This window comes from Cetorhinus maximus, chromosome 1, assembly GCF_964194155.1.
Source record: "Cetorhinus maximus chromosome 1, sCetMax3.hap1.1, whole genome shotgun sequence".
NCBI lineage: Eukaryota > Metazoa > Chordata > Chondrichthyes > Lamniformes > Cetorhinidae > Cetorhinus > Cetorhinus maximus.
This window is the reverse complement of record NC_135879.1, coordinates 1,448,848-1,468,269: the sequence shown is the minus strand read 5'-3', so window position 1 is coordinate 1,468,269 and position 19,422 is coordinate 1,448,848. Positions and strand designations below refer to the sequence as shown.

General features: G+C 40.6%; 1 protein-coding gene across 1 annotated transcript in view; it reads right to left on the bottom strand.

Annotated features, from left to right (window-relative positions):
- manba (mannosidase, beta A, lysosomal) overlaps positions 1-19,422 on the bottom strand; it is an 87,440-nt gene that overhangs the window by 35,645 nt on the left and 32,373 nt on the right. The window contains exons 5-10 of the mRNA XM_078563374.1: positions 15,768-15,891; positions 12,979-13,157; positions 10,634-10,744; positions 8,966-9,117; positions 4,029-4,146; positions 490-576 (exon numbers count right to left, since the gene is read on the bottom strand). Of these exons, the coding sequence (XP_078419500.1) occupies positions 490-576; positions 4,029-4,146; positions 8,966-9,117; positions 10,634-10,744; positions 12,979-13,157; positions 15,768-15,891 (771 nt within the window). The remainder of the gene's footprint in view (positions 1-489; positions 577-4,028; positions 4,147-8,965; positions 9,118-10,633; positions 10,745-12,978; positions 13,158-15,767; positions 15,892-19,422) is intronic.

Sequence of the window (19,422 nt, the reverse complement as noted above, 5' to 3'; positions counted from 1 at the left end):
CATGCACAGTTTGGGAAATCACGCTGCCCAGTGAGTGCGCATATTCTGAAGAACAGCCCCTATTGAAAACATTAGTCCATTATGTATTGGCTTATCAATCAAAGCTCTTTAACTATAATGGAGTGATTAATACATTGGAAGGCTGTATCAAGTTCTTAAAGATTATGGAATTTATTGTATTATCAAAATTAAAATCAAAATTACCAAAAAGAAGCTGAAGGTGTTGAAATAATTTAAGGGCTCAGGCAACATTTGCATATTACTTAAACTTCACTGTTGTCTTGAATCGTTTTTTTTCCCCACGATTCCGGATTACTTCATTCAACCTGTCCATCACTATATTTTGTGAAGCTGCTTTCACTTCGCTATCTTTGTGAACATTAGACATTGTTGTAAAATCTACAAGTACATTAAAATCATCACATGCTTTTAAAAATGTATTAAACTAGAACAGTGATGGATTTCTTATCTGAATTTGAATCAATTTACCTGATGAGTAATTTCTTCCTTCACTGACTTCAAATAGCTCTGGTCAGTCGGGTAAAGTGCACAGGCAAACATGAAATCCTGCCAAATCTGAAAAAATGAGGGCACGCAAGAAGGTATTTAATTAGTAAGTAGCCAACTACTGGCACGGGATCATCATCATTACCTCTTCTGGTCAAACGCAGCTCCAATAAATTCTCTCTGTGAATCAGCAATTTCTCTATCACTTTGCTGATGATAGCACTGGGAGTAATATGAAGTGATTAGGTAATGGGCAGGTACAAAACATCTATGAATTGTTCATTGGTGAGGAGTATTAATATTTATTTTTTGTTTAAAACATTCCAGATAAAGGAGAATTTGTGGGAAGAAGGACACAAGTTCAATTTATGGATCAAAAGTTTCAATTAGAGAATGGGGAAAGACCGTTTCAATGTTCCTCATCTGTTTATCTTTCATTCACATCAGAAAAATGTCCCAAAAAGTTGAAAAATAGAAATGGGTGATTCATGAACGCACCCCCTTGAGAATAGAAGGACATTAATTTACATCTGATATCTCAGAAATTTCTCAAGCATGGGCAGGATTTTCCGGTCGTTGGGCGGGTGGGCCTGGGAGCGGCTGGGGAACGGTTCACCGCCCAGGGTCAGCCCCCCACCAACCACGATTTCAGGCTGGCTGGCCGATTAACAACCAGCCAGTGTGAAAGGCGCGTTGAGGAGCTGAGTGCTGCCAGGGTGGGGGGCGGGAGGAGCACGAGCGGTAAAGTCTGTCCATGTGTGGGGGAGTGCATGCTTAAAGCTCCCTGAGGGCACAGAGCTGCCTCAGGGAGCTGAAGAATCGTGGATTCCAAAATAAAGGTTTTTAAAATTATAGAAACACGTCCCCACATATGACTCAGTCACATTTTTAAAATGTTTAAAAATTGTTTGCTTTTAAATTACTGTTGGAAACCGTGTCCCACCCATGGATGAGGTTTCCTAAAAAATGCAAAGGCCGTCTGGGCGATTCAACCACCCGCCAACCGTAAGGTTGTGCAGGCAGCGAAAAATAAGTAGAACTTAATTGGTTAAGGGCCTTAATAGGCCTCTTGTCGGTGGACGCACTGCTGACTCTCGCATGTGCCCACCAACCAAAATATCGTGCGAGTGCGTGATGACGTCAGGATGCTCACCCAGCATCATCACACGCTATTTTACGCCCAATCCGGTCAGGCACGCGCCTGCCCGTGGGGCGTAAAATTCTGTCCATGAATTACTTCAAAGTTATGACAATAACCACCGTGTGCTCAGCAAGGTCCCACAGATACCAATAAGATGAATGGCCAGTTAATTTCTTTTTGGTGATGGTGGTTCAACAAGAAACATTGCCAGAACATTGGGGAAACTTCCACTGCTCTTCCTTAAATGCATGATCATCGAATCATAGAAACTTACAGCGCAGGAGATCATTCAGCCCATCGTGCCTGTGACGGCTCTTTGAAATGGTCAGGGATCTTTTAATAGTGTGGACTGAAGACACAGACTGAACCTCATTTGAACAGGAGCATTTCTGAGTTCAGCACTGCCGAGCTATTGCACTGGCTCTCAGCCTAGATACTGTGCTCAAGTCTTGAAATGGGGCTTAAACCAACAACCTACAGACTCAGAGGGAGAATGCTAACAGCTTAGCAAGCAACCCTACAAAATACATAAGAAATAAGAGGGGAGAAGGCTGTTTGCCTCCTCACACACGCTCCCCCATTTTGTAAGATTGTGGCTGATCTTCTACCTCAACTCAATTTTCTCGCACTGTCCCAGTTCCCTTGATTCTCTTCGTGTCCAAAATTCTATTGATCTCTGTCTTGTATATACTCATTGACTGAGCATCCACAGCTCTCTAGGGTAAAGAATTCCAAAGATTCACAACCCTCTTAGTGAAGAAATCGCTCTTTAGCTCAATCCTAAATGGCCAACCCTTATTCTTAGACTATGTGACCTAGTTCTGGATTCCCCAGGCAGGAAAACAGCCTCTAAGATTGACCCTGTCGAGCCCTCTAAGAATTTTATATGAGTCAGAAAGGCAATGCTTGGGAAACCTGGGTGAGTTCTTTGAGGAATTGAGAGTTATAATGAATGTGAGAAATGTAGTGGGTATGATGCACATTCAGAAGGCCTCTGACAATCTGTGAGGCTGCATACTATAGGAGAGGATTTAATGTAGCAGCAGAAGATAGAAGTGTAATTAAATGGGTTAAAAGTGAGTTGGAAGGGAGTAAGGAGAGTGCAGGAGTTAAGGGCAGTTTCTCAGAATGTTTGGAAATGGGGACTGGTGTCCCATAATAGTCTGCTCTGGGACAGCCACAGTTCACTACGTACAGCTGTGGCTTGGAAACATGGATAGAAGGAGTGCTGCCTAAGTTTGCAAATGGTAATAAAATAGGAGGTAGAGTAAATCATTATGAGAACCAAAGGAAACTACATGAGGATACTGGCACATTGGCAGAAAGTGCAAAAAGCGGCAGATGGAATTCAATGTCAGTAAATATAAGGTAGTACATTCTGGTAAAATAGACGTAAGAATGACACCTTGAGTGGGGGATGGCTGAGTGAAATTCTGGTCCACAAGACATGAAAGTGGATAAGTAAAGCTAGTGGAATGCTAAGCTTTATGAATGAGGTACAGAATATAAAAGTCACGATGTAATGATGAATCTCTATAAAACCTGGGTACAGTTCAGGTGGTAAACTGATTGAGGAAATACAACTGCGAAGGAAGACTGGTAAAATTGGTGCTATTTTTGTTAAAATTTTGTAGTTTACAAAATGATTAGACAGAGTTTGTGTTGCGTAAGTTGTGAGGCAGAGACCAGATCAGCAATTAAGATTAGGTATACGGTTGAAAAGAGTTTGGGATTGGGTGAGAAGTCAAGGGATATGAAAATAGGCAGACACTTGTCAGAGTTACTACTTTTGCTCCTGTGGAGAACAAATACCAAACCAGGCTGATTGGGTCAAACAGCCCATTTCCATGCTGTAATTTTTATGTAATATTCACCAAAAATGACAGGATTGATTCACACTGTTGTCTTACAGATCAAGTTTAACTCAAGTTCTGACACTCAATGTTGTGGCAGAATGAGACTTTTCACCAAGGAGCTCTCAAACCATGTTGGGTTAAGAACTGCTGATGTTTAGGTAAATTGGGAAAAACTCCAGTGGGGAGATGAGGAGAATTTATTTTTAAGCAGCAAGATACAATAATTTGGAATGCACTGCTTGAAAGGGAAACGGACGCAGATTCAGTGATAACTTTCAAAAAAGGAATTGGATAATTTGTTGAAAATGAAATATTTGCATGGTTATGGGAAAAGTGCAGTTGATTGGGACTAACTGGATAGCTCTCAAAGAGCCAGCACAGACATAATGGGCTGAATGGTCTTCCTTCTGTGATGCATGATTTTAGTGAGTTGCTACCTGGATATTGAGAGAAGGGTTTTAAGGATCTGAGTCTTTCCCACATTAAAACAAAACCCAACAGCTTTCTGCTTTTTAAATTCTTACCATAATCCCCAATTCATCGCACAGGTTATAAAATTCATCTTGTTCATACACTCCTCCTCCCCAGACCCTTAACACATTCATATTGGCATCAACTGCTGACTGCAACAGGTTTTGCAATCTGCAAATTACACAAGAAAAAAAAATTAGCAAGCGGTCAGCAATGCACCATAAATGCTGGTGCAAATCTATCATGAATAATTCTGCAAGTTCAGGTTTCCACATGATCAAATGCTACTGCTTGGTCATTAAAGCTTCAATATTGGTCACAATGATACTCAAACAGTAGAGGTTCCACAAACTGGTGGTGATGAAGTACCTCACCTGTGGCAAATACATACTGGAAAGTCATTGACAGCATTCCTGAGATTTGCCAATATGCACACAAGACAGGAGGGAGGAACTGAAGAACAACACTCAGTTAACGTCTCAATCATACATTTATTAGTATCACCTGATTATTCCTAACTTTAATCATTTTTCTTGCTAATTATATCAGAAACTTCCTCATTTTCAGCATCCAGAAATATGGAACTTAACACATTATTTTGCACAGATCCAAATGGCTTGTCAGACTGCACATTAAAATAGCGATCTTATTTTATTTAAAGATGGTATCCAACCTAATATGCTGTGGTAGAATCAATAGACAAACAGTGACTAGATGGCGATTTAAAGCTGATAGTGAGCAATACTTGTACATAACAAATCATACAACAGCGATAAATTTGAAAGTTTTTGCAGTAAGGCTTTTCTACAAAGATCGCTCCTTTGAAAGTCTCCAGAAATTGCAATTTGAACTGGCTTCTATATGTGTACAAGAATTTCAAACTTATAACTCAGTAATTCACAATGGCAGTGACAACATTGTTATATCTGAAGTTTAAAAACTTTCATACAACTGAAACTGAAGGCTAGGAAATCAATACATAGCAGGTTTTCACCACTGTTGTTCTCTTTTTTTTAAGCCATCAGCAAACATCCAAGCAGCCCACTAATTTTTTCAGTTACAAGTACACCATCCACCCACTTACATTGCTCGGTGTAATATATAGACCACCAACTAGTGGGAAGGATATAGAGGAACAAATCTGAAAGGAAATTACAGAGAGGTGTAAACGCCTTAGAGTAGTTATAATGGAGGACTTTAATTTGCTGTATATAGACTGGGATAGTGGTAGTGTAAGGGACAGTGAGGGACAAGTGTTCCTAGATTATGTTCAGGAAAATTTCCTACAGCAGTATATGTCCAGTCCAAGAAGAAAGGAGGCGCTGCTAGACCTGGTTCTTGGGAATGAGGTGGGCCAAGTAGATCAAGTGACAGTGGGGGAGCTTCTAGGGGACAGTGATCATTGTATCATAAAGTTTACGATGACGGTGGAAAAGGACAATGGGCAATCCAGGGTAAGAATAATTAACTGGCACAGAGCGGACTTCAATGGGGCAGGAACGGAGCTGGGCCGGATAGACTGGAACCAAAGGTTGGCGGGCGGGAAAAACAGGAGCTGAACAATGGGCTACCTTCAAAGAGGAGATGGTTTGGGCACAGTCAAGGTATGTTCCTTCAAAAGGGAAGGGTAGGACAAACAAATCCAAAGCTCCCTGGATGACAAAGGAAATAGTTAAAATGAGCTTACTGCAGGTGCCAGGTAGCAAATACAATTGAGAACCAAGCTGAATACAGAAGGTTCAGAAGGGATGTGAAAAAGCAAATACGAGAAGCAAAGAGGGATTGTGAAAAAAGACCGGCAGCTAACAGAAAAGGAAATCCCAAAGTATTCTTTAAGCACATCAGTAGTAAAAGGTGGTAAAAGGAGGAGTAGGGCTGATTATGGACCAAAAAGGGGATTTACACATAGAGGCAAGAGGCATGGTTGAGGTGTTAAATGAATACTTTGCATCTGTCTTTACCTACGAGGTAGATGCTGCCCAGGCCATGGTGACAGAGGAGGAAACTCAGTCACTAGAAGGGTTTAAAATTGATAAGGAGGAGATATTGGATAAGCTGTCGGTACTTAAAGTTGATAAGGCACCGGGACCGGATGAGATGCATCCAAGAATAGTGAAGGATGTGAGTGTGGAAATTGCACAGGCACTGGCAATAATCTTTCAATGTTCCCTGGATTTGGGGGAGGTGCCAGAGGACTGGAGAATTGCAAACATTATGCCACCTTATTCAAAAAAGGTTGTAAAGATCTGCCCTGCAATTACAGACCAGTCAGTTTAACTTCGGTGGTGGGGAAACTTCTAGAAACAATTATTCGGGATAGAATTAATAGTCACATGGAAAAACGTGGATTGATTCGGAAGAGTCAGCATGGATTTGTTAAAAGAAAATCATGTCTAACTAAATAGTTTTTTGAAGAGGTAACAGAGATGGTTGATGAGGGTAAGGCCGTCGATGTGGTGTATATGGACTTCCAAAAGGCGTTCGATACAGTGCCACACAACAGGCTTGAGAGGAAAGTTATAAGTCATGGACTAAAAGGCACAGTAGCAACGTGGATACAAAATTGACTGAGGGGTAGGAAACAGAGAATAATGGGTATTTTTCGGGCTAGGAGAAGGTTTGTAGTGAAGTTCCCCAGGGGTCGGTATTGGGACCCTCGCTTTTCCTGATATATAAAAATCCTGATATAGATCTTGGTGTGCAGGGGACAATTTCAAAGTTTGCAGACGACACAAAACTTGGGAGAATTGTAAACTGTGAGGAGGACAGTGTAGAATTTCAAAAGGACATTAACACATTGGTAGAGTGGGCAGATAGGTGGCAGATGAAGTTCAATGCAGAGAAGTGTGAGGCGATAAACTTTGGTACAAAGCACATGGAGAGACAGTATAAAATAAAGCATACTATTCCAAAGGGTGTGCTGGAGCAGAAAGACCTGGGTGTATATGTACTTAAGTCATTAAAAAGGTGGCAGGTGCTGGTAGAGAGAGCAATTCCTAAAGCATACAGTATTCTAGGCTTTATTAATAGGGGCATAAAGTACAAGAGCAGGGAGGTTATGATAAATAAGGCACTGGTTAGACCTCAGCTGGAGTATTGTGTACAGTTCTGGGCGCCACACCATAGGAAGAATGTGAACGCATTGGAGAGAGCGCAGAAGAGGCTTACGAGAACTGCTCCAGGGATGAGACACTTTAGTTATGAGGAAAGATTGGAGAAGCTGGGACTGTTTTCCTTGGAGAGGAGAAGGCCAAGAGGTGACTTGATAGAAGTTTTCAAAATCATGAGGGGTCTGGACAGAGTAGATAGGGAGAAACTGTTCCCACTCGTAAATAGATCGAGAACCAGAGGGCACAGTTTTAAAGTGTTTTGCAAAAGAAGCAAATGCGAGGTGAGAGAAAACTTTTTCACACAGCGAGTAGTTAGGGTCGGGAATGCACTGCCTGGAAGTGTGGTGGAGGCAGGTTCAATTGAAGCATTCAGGATGATCATTGGATGATTATCTAAACAGAAACAATGTGCAGGGTTATGGGGAAAAGGCAGGAGATTGGCACTAGGTTAAAATGCTCCGAGAGCTGGTGTAGACACGATGGGCCGAATGGCCTCCTTCTGCACCGTAACAATTCTGTGATTCTGTGAACACTGGTTTAAACCAGGACAACTTCAGACTTAGATTTCTTTTATTCGTTCATGGGATGTGGGTATCGCTGGCTAAGCCAGCGTTTATTGCCCATCCCTGATTGCCCTTGAGAAGGTGATGGTGAGCTGCCTTCTTGAACCGCAGCAGGTTTGATTTTAGACACATTTTTATTCTTCCCAAGCCATTAATCTATCAATGTGCAATATGAAAAGCTCACTGGTCAGAACTTTAAAGGGGAAAAAACAGTATATAGATTGAGATTATGAGTAATGGGATGACAGAGGCAGAAACATCAGAGTACAGGCCATTAATCACACTGCATGTTGGCAAGCAGGTTGGCGGAATGCAAGGTACCATAAAACATTACCATTAATACCATTAAAGAAAACTTTAAAACTGCTGGATCAATGCTGCACATTTCAATACAACCACTGCCCTCAACACACACTGAACTCCATAGTCTACAATGAAAAAAATACTGATACAATAATATGCCTTTGGTGACAATAAATAGATTCATGAAAAGGACACATACACATTAAATTATTTAGAAAATGTATTGGATTAAACAGAAAAGCTGAAAATTTCAGTGCCTCCAGAAACACCTCTCTTTCCTGGAACATTAAAGTCTTGATTTTCTATCTCAAGTCTTTCCCTCTAACTCTAGATTCCATCCTTTGCATCATCCTAGCAAATTGGCACTGTAAACTCTCCACGGCTTTATCCTCCTTTCTACAATGGGGCACCCAAAATGTGCAAAGTCCTATTACTTCAATGAATAGATCTATAGTAGTTAGCAAGATTGAGACTAAAGAAATGAAACCACAACACAATGATCTGGTCCATATGGAAAGCACTTTCACAACCATAATTCAATGTGTGGTAAATAAAGTTTATATTATGGCTTTTATTTGCATGATTTAATTACTTTCTGTACTGGTGATAAGTATATTAGTACATAAGATCCTGAACACTCTTGACGAGGTGGACATGGAAAGGATGTTTCCTCTTATGGGTGAATTCAGAACTAGGGGGCACGGTTTTAAAATTAGGGGTCGGCCATTTAGGACAGAGATGAGGAGAAATTTTTTCTCTCAGAGGGTTGTGCAACTTTGGAACACTCTGCCTCAGGAGGCGGTGGAGGTGGGGTCATTGACTATTCTTAAGGCAGAAGTAGATAGATTCTTATTAGGCAAGGGATTCAAAACACAAGCAGATCAGACATGATCGTATTGAATGGCGGAGCAGACTTGAGGGGCCGAGTTCTATTTCTTATGTTCTTATGATGCAATATACAAATCAGACACAGTCACTACAGCTAACGTACATCATGAAACTTTCAAAACTTACACATCAAATGTCACTCTGTCCAGAAAGGCATCTGCAGGAATCCAGTTTGAACCCTTGAGGAATATTGGGAGTCCATTTATCATAAAATAAAAGCTTAATCCTGGCGACCCTGGTACTGGCTCTTGTATCAGCTCCACTGTTCGAAAATAAATCTATTGTAAACATAGGATGGGAAACATTTTGAACTGGTAGGAAAAGGGGAATAAAATAACCTACAATCACAGTATTTATATATTTTTTTTATTCATTCACGGGATGTGGGCTTCGCTGGCTGGGCCAGCATTTATTGCCCAACCCTGATTGCCCTTGAGAAGGTGATGGTGAACTGCCTGGTTTGCTAGGTCATTTCAGAGGGCATTTAAGAGGCAACCATCTGAAGGATTTTCCCCTCAGCGATTTGGGGGTGGGGCCCACTCGCTGAGGGGAAGATGACGTTGGGAGGAACACCCAACATCATCCCGGTCCTTTTAAATCTTCAGGAAGGCAGGCGGACAGCGAAATCAGCTGTCCCCCCGCCGACCTGTCAATGGCCAATTTAGGCCATTGACAGGCTAATTAACCTTGTTAAAGACCCTGCCCGTCCAAGCTTAAGGCTGGCGGGCAGGCCAGGAGCCCCAGCGGGCTCCAGATTATTCATGAAACTTCATCCACTGGCGGGATGAAGTTTCATGTCCGTATTCTAAAAAATTAATAAACTTTATGTGTTTCTTATCAACATGTCCCATCTCGTGTGTTTAATATTTAATATTTAAATATTAATTAATATTTCTCTATTTTTTGACTTTTCTTACCTGTCAGTAAACTCCCTGAGACAGGACTTTGCCTCAGGGAGCAGTGCGCTGTTTTGTGCGCATGCGTGAAAGAGCGCACTCTGACAGATGGGGAATCCCTACCCTCGCAGCACAGGAAGCGCTTCCTGTCGGGCAGGCCGCTGGGTGGGCCTTAATTGGCCAGCCCACTTAAAATGGCGGCGGGTCCTGTTTTAGCGGCAGGGGCTGGTTGCCCGCCCGCCGCCGAGCCAGTGGGGCCCGCTCGCCCATCAAGGGCTAAATTCTGCCCCATATTGATGTGGGTCTGGAGTCAAATATAGGCCAGACCGGATAAGATTGGGAAAGGATGGTAATTTCATTCCCTAAAGGATATTACTAAGCCAATTAGGTTCTTACGACAATCCTGTAGCTTCATAGTCACAGTATCAATAATAGTTTTTATTCCAGATTTTATTTAATTAATTTAATTTAATTTAAATTACCCAGCTGGGCGAACCAACTGGTGGGATTTGAATTCATGTCTCTGGGTCATTAATCAAGGCTTCTGGTTATTAGTATAGTAACATAGCCACTAATGCTACCATACCCTGTATAAAGCAAATTATGAATGCCTAGTTTAATTCTTAGCCTTTAATTCTCTCAGCTGACAACATTAAAGTCGAGGCACAAGAAATGTGAATTGTTTCTTTTTATTCAAGAAGGCAAGGAAATTTAAAAAACTAGAACAGATTTTCTTTCAAAGTATAACTAGTGACTAAAAATATGACATTTTAAACGATTTTCATCTTTGGAAAAAAGCTACCCTGATTACAAAGCTTTCATCTTCCCATAGTTTGTCAACCAGTTGATAATGTGCATTTTTAAATAAACTTAAAATAGGCAGTTAATATTGACTGACCATAATGGACTTTTCAATGTGGTATTCTCTGCTGATTGTGAGAGTAACAGTCATGTTGTAACCAGTCTGATTACCATGACCACTGGGCCACCAAAGATCAACAGAAGCATCCTGAAAAATAAAGTCCCAATAAATGGTGTATTGTTTTCCAAGTTGATACACAAGTTGTGTGTGAAGATTAATGCACAACATAAATCTAACACTTGCTAAAATTAGGATTAAGCAAACAATTCAACTATAATGCATAGAAGGAATGATGGGCTAAACGTTTGTCTTGAGCACACTTGGGTACAAAGCTTCATGAGCCAAGAGTACATAGCTGGAATCTTCAGCATGACCTGCATCAGAGAGTAGCACAGAAACAGGCCATTCAGCCCAACTGGTCTGTGCCGGTGTTTATTCTCCACACAAGCCTCCTACCACCCCTCTTCGTCTAACCCCATCAGCATAGCTTTTTATTTCTTTCTTCTTCATGCACTTACCTAGCTTCCTCTTAAATGCATCAACACTATTCATCCAAACCATTCCACAGGTTAGCAAGTTCCACATTCTCACCACTCTCTGGGTAAATAAGTTTCTCCTGAATTCCTTATCAGATTCATAAGTGACTATCTTATATTTGTGCCCCTTAGTATTCAAATCCCCCCAACAAATGGAAATGTTTCCTCTGTGTTCATCTATAATTTTTAAATAACGAACAATTATACGATACGTGCTCCTGTCACAGTGCTGAAGATGTAAATTCATCTTTGTATAAATTCACCTTTATATAGTGCTCTATTACCATGTGAAAAATCAGTAACTGAGGTAATAAATAATAAATGTAAAGCTAGGAGATTTTGTTGCATTATCTATCGTTCTAATTTAGTGATGCCCCTTGAGGAGCTGCAAGTTATCCAACACAGCCTCACCCATCAGTACAATCTCTCACAGAAACTAGATCACATCTGGATGGTCAAGCAGAAAGCATCCCATGCACCCCCACCCCCCCCTTCTTCCCCACACCTTCCCAGGTGAATGGCTCTTGATTTTGGAATGCTTCAGAGCTTGAAATGATTCTCTAGAATGTTCCAATTGCAGAAGGTCCTGTTTGGCCAGGCTACTCCTCTCAAAAGCTGTGGAATATAGCAGGTCAGGGAGAGGGGAAACCATGGCAAAGGCTATCTTAACATCCAGTTGTCTGTCGCCACAGGTAGCTGATCACTGGAGGCTGAAGTTTCAACATGCAAAAAAAAACGCGTGAAGTTATTGGCCTGCGAGGTTTTGAGGTGGAACAGTACTAAAATCTGTTAGTGATGCTGTTACGTTTCTTCCAGGCAGTAAAAAATGCAGTCTGTAAAAAGAGCAGTTTGGGATCACTTGGTGACCTTGCAGTACAGCCATTGTGAGCAATGCCACAGACTGTCATGTGCTGCACAATGTGTACCCTTGTGTCTCTCTGCAGATTAACTTAAACAGATTCCAGATCACAGTTCTATCTCAAATCCCACTAGAAGACACCAATATAACAACCATTACTACACAGAGATAGAATCAGCCTGCACCTCTGTTAGCAGCCACTCACTCAGGCCCATTGACCAAACTGTTGGACTGGTAGACAGACATGAAGTTCACTGGGCCCACCCACAAATTATGGATGATTAAGAGGCATCAATGCCATAGGTTTACCATCACCTTCTCAAGGGCAATTAGGGATGGGCAACAAATGCTAGCCTTGCCAGCAATCCCACATTCTGCAAAAAAGATAGATGAAAAAAAGGAAAATGTTATGGCCCCAATGGAAGGTGTGTGAGTACCTCCAACTGTGACATCAGTAATGGGCTCGACAATGACTGGTCTACTGAAGTTCACTTTGAAAGGTGCAGTGGAAACATCATTGAGCCAGTGACTAAGGAATATGGTTGGAATGCTCCAAAATCTTCAAACTTTTGCCAACATCAAGGCTAGATATCTTGGAGCAAGAATATAGTCAGCCAAAAAATGTTTTAGTGACTGTATAGGTAGAGATTGCTCTGACAACACCTTCAAGAACGGAGGTGAGAAAACTGTTAAAGAAAAAAGGCAGTATAGAAGACAGTATCCCTTCATAGTCTGCCAGTTGTGTGCTGTAACAATATCTGATTTGTAAATGCAGAGTGAATTAATAAGGAAAACATTTCCTTTATTTGAATTATTTTCTTTCCTCTTTCTAAGTCCCATTGGATGGAAAATAATTTGTGGCAAATAGGATCAAACAAACTCAGCAAATTCCAAGCTTCTATCATCCGATAACTATTCAGAGGTATATATATTTAATAGAAAGATTTACTTTGCTAAGTCACACATCTGATAGTAAGACCTCTTACCTGATTAATTTCCAGTCTGACTTTACTTCTGCTATCTTCTCTGTTCTCAAGAACTATTTTGTAAGTTTGTTGTGTGCGTAAAGATGGAATGTTAACCGTCAGCTCACCTTCAATTGGCTTAGAGAAAACAACATCATAAAAACTCTCTACTTCCACGGACCACTTCTGTGTTTTCTCATCTACAGATAAAAAGAAATGCTCTTTAGATTAGACAAAGTTCTACCAACTTTCCAGTAATTCAATCATATTTAAATATTCATGATGAGGCCCTTGTTCTAATTCACCTTTTAAGCATCTTCTCCATTTCACTGGATGTGTTGGACTTCCCATAAGTGAGGTACATCCCTTTAGGTTAGAGGGTGTAAATCTCAGTTTGCACTGCCAGGAATAACAGCAATGCAATGCAATTTATGTAGATTCCCTCTAAGTTTTCTGATGCAGAATCACTGCATAACAGATCAAATTTGTACAATTAACAATCTTTAATTACAAACGAATCAATGGAGAAGGAAGACTATGAAAGTTACTAAACTGCATATCCAGCATTTTAAATTATAGACAATCTGATGGAGGTGTACAAAATGCAACAGTTTTTATAACAGTGAAAAATATCTTTCCTCAGTCCTGAAAGGCATTACTGCAAGATCAACAAATGAACAAAGGGAAAGGTTAGTGAAATTAATTTTACTCTATCTCCCTCTATGTTCTTGTTCTTCTCAACTGACTGATTTATAGCTCATTAAATCCCATGGATTTTACACCTGGGTATTGGTTGGTCATGTTTTGAAATGTACATAAGGTTTAACCCCATTGATCTCAGCTTCTTGGACATTCTGCTAAGTCAGCTGGTTGAGCATTAGAACAGTTCACAGTCCACATAGCCTCAGTGTCTGAATCTTTTAAAGCGGTGTTGCAAATGCAACTTAAACTTTGTACTTAAATTACAACATATGTCCTGGCTGGTTAAAGTGTCAGGAGGCAGAGCACACATTGTTGGCACTGACTAGCCGATTACTGTAGCTTTCTCATCAACTACCAGTGTTGGATTCACAGACACTTTACACCACCAAGGAGGCACAGCACTGTCTATTTCAACTTTCATTTGAAATGAGAAAACTCAGCATGACAGGACCTTCAATGCTTAAATTTTGTTCACTACTCTGGACACAATGCTTTGAGTGAAACAGACTACAATCAGAAAGCCGCCAGTTTAGCTTTGTAACTACTTCACTTTCTTTCTTGGTTTGCTAAGAAGTCAAGTAGGTAGTTCAGTGTTAAATGGCAGTTATTATTGTACACAGCTCAGCAGTAAAAAGTACTGTACTGTAAACTGGTCTGGAGTCATTGCAAAATTATAGAAAAACCCATATATAATCTCCACCTGAAACTGGGAAATGGCCAGGCAACCTGGGCTTTCTGCCCAGAGATCTACAATAACCCTCAGATATACTCAACATCAACTCATAAAAGAGCAGCAATAAACCAGTATCAACACATCACAAACCACAATGCGAGGATAGAATCTTACTAACTTCCTGCTTGCCTCCCTGCAGAGGTGCAGATAGCCCACACCTCAATAGTAACCCCTTCAGACACAGCCCCTTTCAGCCTTGTCGCTATGCCTGTTACTTGCACAATTACATTGTTAGCATACAGTGTGTTGTGAGCACAAGAGCTAACTTATGGATGCACACCGCTCGGTAATGCTTTTCCCACCTGAAGCACACATCAGGAAATTGTGGGGATTGTGTCTCTAATCTCTCAATATCCAATCAGGGTGGCACTCAGACAGTCGCATTTAATTTGTCATTTGTAAAAGCAAACTTACTGAAATTGGTGTTTACATACACATTTCACTTTCAGCAACTTTCTCTTTTTTATAATTTACTTCTTTAAATTTAGAAAGTAACAAAAATGGTACAAAGGAGTTAAATTTTTATACAAGTTCTGATAATGATCTGTGCCTGCTGCAGTCTAGACCCTCAGCTCTGGAGTTCCCTCCCTAAACCTCTCCACCTCTCTCCTTTAAGGCCCTCTTTAAAACTTCCTCTTTGACCAAGTTTTTAGGCATCTCTGTAATATCTCCTTATGTAGCTCAGTGTCAAATGTTGTCTAATGCTCCTGCAAAGCAGCTTGGGATGTTTTGTTACATTAAAGATGCCATTTAAATGCAAGTTGTTTCTGTAAACACTGGTACATAATTGAATATTTCATTAATTGTCAAGAAATTAATTATATACAATGAATAATTAATTATATACAAGGAACATGAAGAGGCCATCCAGCCCCTCAAACCTGTTTGCCATTCAATTATATCATGGCTGAACTGTATTTAACTCCATCTACCAATCTTGGCTCCACTTCTTTTTCCTGCCGAATTATCATGAACTTTCAGTTTTATTGCTCTTTTACCTCCAATGTGCTATTTCTATCACATACAACGTAAGTAGAAAAAGATGATAATTATTGTAAAATATTAGCTATGCACATTACACTAAACAATAACCAACAGTTGGCAATGAGTTAAAGACTCATTTAATTTTATGGTTCATAAAGCGCTCAACAAGCAGATTCTATTAACTAAACTATAGTCTTCTGTATCCAAAATATTTCTAAAAGACAGGTAAAAAAAAAATCATGAAAAGGCAAGTTTTATCCATGGAACAATAAAAATGATTGCCATCAAACTTTCAAACAATCAGAGATATATAATGGCTCTTTAAATGATACTAAATATAAATAAAATAAATGTCTTCAGACCTCATGACAAAAATGAGCAAAGCTCATACCATAAACAGTAGTTGCTGTGAGATACGTCAGGTGGCAGATGTTGTACATCTCAATCCTTATATCTCTCCAGATGCCCTGTGTAGGAAATGATGGACCCCAGTCCCAGCTGAATGAGCACTGCTCCTAAAATTTAATGTACAAAAACGTTATATAAATCAAGGGCATTCAACTTATTGCATCTATTGACTGTGGTCTCTGTAATCATATTTGTTCAGTGCACGCGAATTACACAAATCTACAGCAAAGAAACAGGCGATTTGAACTTTAAACTTTGTGTTTTAATTGGCAGAATGGCAAGATGAAAAGCTGGGCGTGCGACTGTTTTCTTTATTGTAGAGCTTCGCCATTAATTACTGAATGGTGGGAACTGTGTAAGGAAATATATATTTACATATATTGTGTGAGAGATATTTTCTGCTAAAATTAGCGTGTGTTGCTGTAATGGTGTCACTGTAGCCATATCTGGGACTAGTCTATAGGGCAACACAGATTTTGTAGAACGTAATGTTTAGTCTCTGCTAGGAACTGGAGGAACAAGGCATTCTGGGCGTCGGTCTGAAAAGGCTCATTTTGTGCATAAGGAACACCGCGCCACATGCCCCAATCGCCCTTCAGGAGAGTGCAAACTGATAGCAGCTGCCCAGTCACAGACAGGCTGGGACAATATGACAATCATAAGCCAGGACCCTGATTTCTGACAGAACTATGGGGGAATCTGAATCTCGGTCTTCAGTACATAATCTAGGTCGACATTCCAGTGCTGCATTGAGGGAGTGTTGCTTTGTCAGAGGTGCTGTCTTTTGGATAAACTTTTAAGCCGCATCTGTGTGTTCTGGTGAAAAGCGAAGATCTTATGGTGCTATCTGAAGAAGTGCAGGGAGCTCTGAGTGCCTTGGTCAATATTTTTTCCTCCATTACCAGAATTGATTAGCTGGTCATATACCTCTGCGCTGTGTGAAAACTTTGCAAATATGCAAAATGGCTGCTGGGTTTCACCTAAATAACAGGTGTGACTGTATTTCAAACCAAGTTGCATAATAGGATGTTTCTGAGGGACTTGATAAGATATTGTATAAATGCATGTTCTTTTACATGCATGTGGGAGCTGTGGTCCTATATTAGCACCAACAGCAACACTGAGCTACATTAAACTAGTGACAGGGAATGAAAATCAATCCACAGTTGCCCTATGGCCACATATTAGGGATCATATTGCTTACCACACAGAAATACTAGTGGAATTTTCCAAGAAGCTTAGAGCTTCTATACGTAGCTGTAAAAGAACTCTCAACAACTCTACAAGCACTTCCAGTTATGCCTCTAAAAATAAGTCTAGAATCATCAGCCTTACCCTCTTCATGACAGGTGAAGCTGGTTAGAAGGCCAGCGATAGGTGGAGGCAAAGAAGAGATTGCAAAAGATGTCATTGACAAAAGGTCGAAGGGGTGTTGATGGTGGTGATACTGACTAAAGCAGGTGCTAATGGTGACATTAAGAGTAGAAAGCAGGATGAGCAAGTGGCAGATGGCCCTAGTGGGGGTGGGGGGAGGGGGCAATGGTGGAAAAAAAGATCGAAATAGGCAAAAAGGTGGGGATAAAACAATGAATAAAAATGGAAATAAATTTAAAAAATAATAATAATAAAAAAATGGTGGGGGGGGAAAATATATAAAAATTACAAAATAAATATTTGAAAAAAGGGGATCAAAAAGGGGTGGGGATGGAAGAGAGAGTTCATGGTCTGAAGTTGTTGAACTCAATGTTAAGTCTTGAAGGCTGTAAAGTGCCTAGTCGGAAGATGAGGTGCTGTTCCTCCAGTTTGCGTTGAGCTTCACTGGAACAATGCAGCAGGCCAAGGACGGACATGTGGGCATGAGAGCAGGGTGGTGTGTTGAAATGGCAAGCGACAGGGAGGTCTGGGTCATGTTTGCGGACAGACCGAAGGTGTTCTGCAAAGCAGTCACCCAGTCTGCGTTTGGTCTCTCCAATGTAGAGACCACCGCATTGGGAGCAGCGAATGCAGTAGACTAAATTGAGGGAAGTGCAAGTGAAGCGCTGATTCATGTCAGAAGCACTCCTTCCCATACAATCGCAGAAGGTGCAACACCTGCCCCTTTACTTCCCCCCTCCTCAATGTCCAAGGGCCCAAACACTCCTTTCAAGTGAAGCAGCATTTCACTTGCACTTCCCTCAATTTTGATCCCTCTTTTTCAAATATTTGTTCATTTTTATATTTTTGCCCCCACCTATTTTTATTATTATTTTCACCTGTCCCACCCCCCTTAAACAGTGTATATTTCACCACATTTCTACTTCTCTTTAGATCTGAAGAAGAGTCATACGGACTCGAAACGTTAACTCTGTCTTTCTCTCCACAGAGGCTGTCAGACTTGCTGAGTTTTTCCAGCACTTTTTGTTTTTGTTTCAGATTTCCAGCATCCGCAGTATTTTGCCTTTATTGCTGAAAGTTACTTAGGAAGAAGTGATAAAGTTATTAACTAAAATACAGATACTAAGATTAAAAACAGATAAAGAAATAAAAAACTTAAAAAGGTGAGATTTCAAATCAGTCTGTGAGATATTGTTGCAGTCCCGTTGCTTGAATTCTTCCTTTCTGACTGGGGTTGAAATGTTAAAGTTCATTAGCAGCTTCGATAGTTGCTGTGGTGGAAGAAGCAGAGTTTGCCTTTTTAGGCTGACCCAACAAGCAGAGCAGGTCCTGGGAGTGAATGAAGGCTCCTGTTTTCATTTTTATTGTACTGCAGGTGGTGGGCCTTGTTAGCCTGATTTGGTACAGCAGGTCCAAGAGATGTTTCTGGAAACTTTCCTCCAGCTCTCGGACTGCTGCTGAGAAGCAGTTCCAGTTTCAAGATGTCTCTCATGATGTTCAAGCCGTTTTTCTCTTTAGAGAGCTTCCAACCTCTTCTTATAGTATGAAACCCAAAGATGGCTGCTCCCAAACTAATGAATCATAATTCCATATTAGGTATTGGCTGGGGTTTTTTTTAGCTTTTCATTAAGGTCCTTATCCATTAATTGTCTTTGTTCTTAAAGAAAACTACCAAGTGGAAGGATCTCATTTACAACTGTGGAACACTCATTGAATAATGTATTTCTGAAACAAAAACAAAAATAGCTGGAAAAACTCAGCAGGTCTGACAGCATCTGCGGAGAGGAACACAGTTAACGTTTCGAGTCCATATGACTCTTTATCAGGACTAAGGAAAAATAGAAAAGAGGTGAAATATAAGCTGGTTTAAGTGGGGGTGGGGCAAGTAGAGCTGGATAGAGGGCCAGTGATAGGTGGAGATTGCCAAAAGATGTCATACACAAAAGAACAAAGAGGTGTTGACGGTGGTGATATTAGCTAAGAAATGTGCTAATGGTGACAATAAGGGTAGGAAGCAGGACAAGCAAGGGACAGATAGCCCTAGTGGGGGTGGGGTGGGGGGAAGGGATCAAAATAGGTTAAAAGGTAGAGATAAAACAATGGATGGAAATACATTTAAAAATAATGGAAATAAGTGGGAAAAGAAAAATATATATAAATTATTGGAAAAAGGGGGATCGGAAAGGGGGTGGAGATGGGGGAGAGAGTTCATGAGTTGAGTTGTTGAACTCAATATTCAGTCCGGAAGGCTGTAAAGTGCTTAG